The sequence below is a fragment of the Tachysurus vachellii genome, chromosome 6 (assembly GCF_030014155.1).
Source record: "Tachysurus vachellii isolate PV-2020 chromosome 6, HZAU_Pvac_v1, whole genome shotgun sequence".
NCBI classification, from domain to species: domain Eukaryota; kingdom Metazoa; phylum Chordata; class Actinopteri; order Siluriformes; family Bagridae; genus Tachysurus; species Tachysurus vachellii.
Genome location: NC_083465.1, coordinates 4,937,171 through 4,939,670, shown reverse-complemented (window position 1 = coordinate 4,939,670; position 2,500 = coordinate 4,937,171). Strand labels below are relative to the sequence as shown.

Sequence of the window (2,500 nt, the reverse complement as noted above, 5' to 3'; positions counted from 1 at the left end):
GTATGTTGCTCCAGTTGCAGATGGCATTGGTGCCATGATGGCGTCCTGTCAGAATGTTTTCCTCTAGTGTGTTCCTTCCTGTTTTCCCTGTAGATCAGAACAGTGACAGACGCACTCACTGATCTGATCCCGCTCTCTGACTAGCACATCTGTCTCCCGAATGCCTGTTAATGGAGTGTGTGAGTCTCCAGGTTAATATCTCCCCTCCTTGTCATTGACAGCTCCCTGCTCATTTGTGACAACTTTTTCTTAACTGAAACTGAAAAGCTCGGCACATGTATAGGTTATATTAGTTTTTACAGTAGGTGCTACAGGAGAAAAGGCTGCCAGGTGGCTGTTTTAAATAAGCTGTATAAAGTCGCTTTTGTATTTAAAACTTTCAAATGTTATGTCTGAACGATGCTGCTTTTACTCTTGTTAAACTGTGATGTGGTCCTATGAAAATACCGCATCGCACAAGGTCCTTTTGTTTTTGCGAAACCTCTCCGCCGTCTCATAACATTGTTCCCGCTGCAGGTGATGGAGTACGAGAACCGTATCCGAGCCTACTCCACTCCTGACAAGATCTTCCGCTACTTTGCCACACTGAAGATCATCAGCGAGCACGGGGACGCCGAGGTGTACATGACGCCACAGGACTTCATCCGCTCCATCACGCCTAATGAGAAGCAGCCAGAGAGTGAGTGTTCTTTATGTTTCTCCCAATCTCTAGAAAAGCTTCAGTAATGCGACACTCCTTGAGTAGTCACGATGCATATAAATACGCCTTATAAGCACGTCGCTCTCTGAGTGAGTAATATCCTTCACTTTGTCACTTAATGACCGTAAACCAACTACCTCATGTACAACAGAACAGACATGTTCTCACCACCAGTACATGCGATCATCAGGGCTTTGTCTTCTCCGGTTTCCTCCACCTGTATCTTGTATCTATTTAACGGAGGCCAGGGCAACTTGACCGGACTTGACCTCGTGTTTCCCCTCCACATCTTTTATACGGTTGACAGAAAGAGTGACAGCAAACAGCTGCTTTCCACAGACTACCACAGCCTCAGTCAGGTGATTCCTCAGATAGGGTGAACGTCTGACAGGCTGAACTGACTAGCCGAGTGGCCGCTGGAGCAGGTCGTGAAGGAAGGGGTCTGGCTATTAGACAGCCGGTAAATAAATTTGCAGCTCATATGCTGAGCCAGCTGATGACAGAGATTTGATCCCCAGCCCGCAGTTATTGGCATGCACTAGAGAATGATCTTGTCTATTGCCACAGCCAGGGTTACTTTTTTAAATAACCTGCTTCATAATAAATTCCTCACTCCAATTAATTTACGCCTGATTCATAAAAGCAACTACACACATGGAGGACTGACTGAATCGTAGTCTGGCTCAGTTTTAACACAGAGATCATATCTGTAAATATTATCTTTCTCTCTTAGTCAAATTAAATAATGCAGGGTTCTTTTGGTTTGCGTGTGACTATGAGGATTTAACACCAACTGTCAGTGAGAAAAACACAGAGAGAGAGAGAGAGAGGGAGTGTGTCAGTGTGAAATGCATGAGCACTTCTGGCTTTTTTTTTTCTTCTCAGCTAAAGCCCCGTCAGTGCAATTACCCAACACAGCCTTGCTGTCATTATTAGACTTCAGAGCCTCACCGTGATGCACAGTAGAAGCCTTTTTACCATCGACAAACTCTCTGTTGCCTCCAGACAACGAATCTGATTGAATAAACGGCGAAGCTGTATGCATATCAAGGTTTTTGAAGGACAGTCCAGAGGACAGACACCCAAAGCCCCTCGTATTATGCTGACTGCTCGTTTCTCTGAGTTGTGCGCCGGCTGGCACAGACGAGTGGTATTGCTTTTAACGTATTGATCCCAGATGGCCCTGAAGTTTGCTTGCCACTGAGGTTTTGCCTGCAGTCTATGCTTTTTAATTAAAAGTGGGCCAAGGAGATTTTGTCATCCCTTTCTTATCTGCAAACGTGCTACTGATATCAGGAGCTCACAAGTTAGTGCTGATCAGTAGGTGTTCACACTCATCATTTGACCTTGGACTAAATAATGTTCGTAGGCGTTGTCTTTTTTTCACACTTACTTTTTGAGAGCCGAGCCAAAATAGGGGCAGAGGGGAAAAAAATTCAAATATTCTGAGAACACACACACGTGTCCATTCACTGTTAAAAAAAACGCATTGCTTTAACAGCAACAAAATGTGATGATGTAAAATATATATATGTGTGTGTATGTGTACACACACACACACACACCCCAGTCAGCTTCTCGAATCCGATGTGTCTCTTCTATACAGTAATCTGGTTTATATCACAGGTTTATGTAAACATACGAATACCTGATTGTTTCTATAGTAACAGCTCATTCATGAGGACTTGTGTGGCAGACACTCTACATCATTTTAAGCCTAATGATAAAAAGTTAATGCTAAAAAATGCTAAAACGTGTTCTTATTTAACAAAGATGATGTTTACTCGTTATTCAGTTGAA

At 43.4% G+C, this 2,500-nt stretch overlaps 1 protein-coding gene across 2 annotated transcripts in view; it reads left to right on the top strand.

The window, feature by feature from the left end:
- micu1 (mitochondrial calcium uptake 1) overlaps window positions 1–2,500 on the top strand; it is a 35,219-nt gene that overhangs the window by 10,463 nt on the left and 22,256 nt on the right. For both annotated transcript variants that reach the window (XM_060871822.1, XM_060871823.1), the window contains exon 4: window positions 517–679. In XM_060871822.1, coding sequence (XP_060727805.1) covers window positions 517–679 — 163 coding nt within the window. The remainder of the gene's footprint in view (window positions 1–516; window positions 680–2,500) is intronic.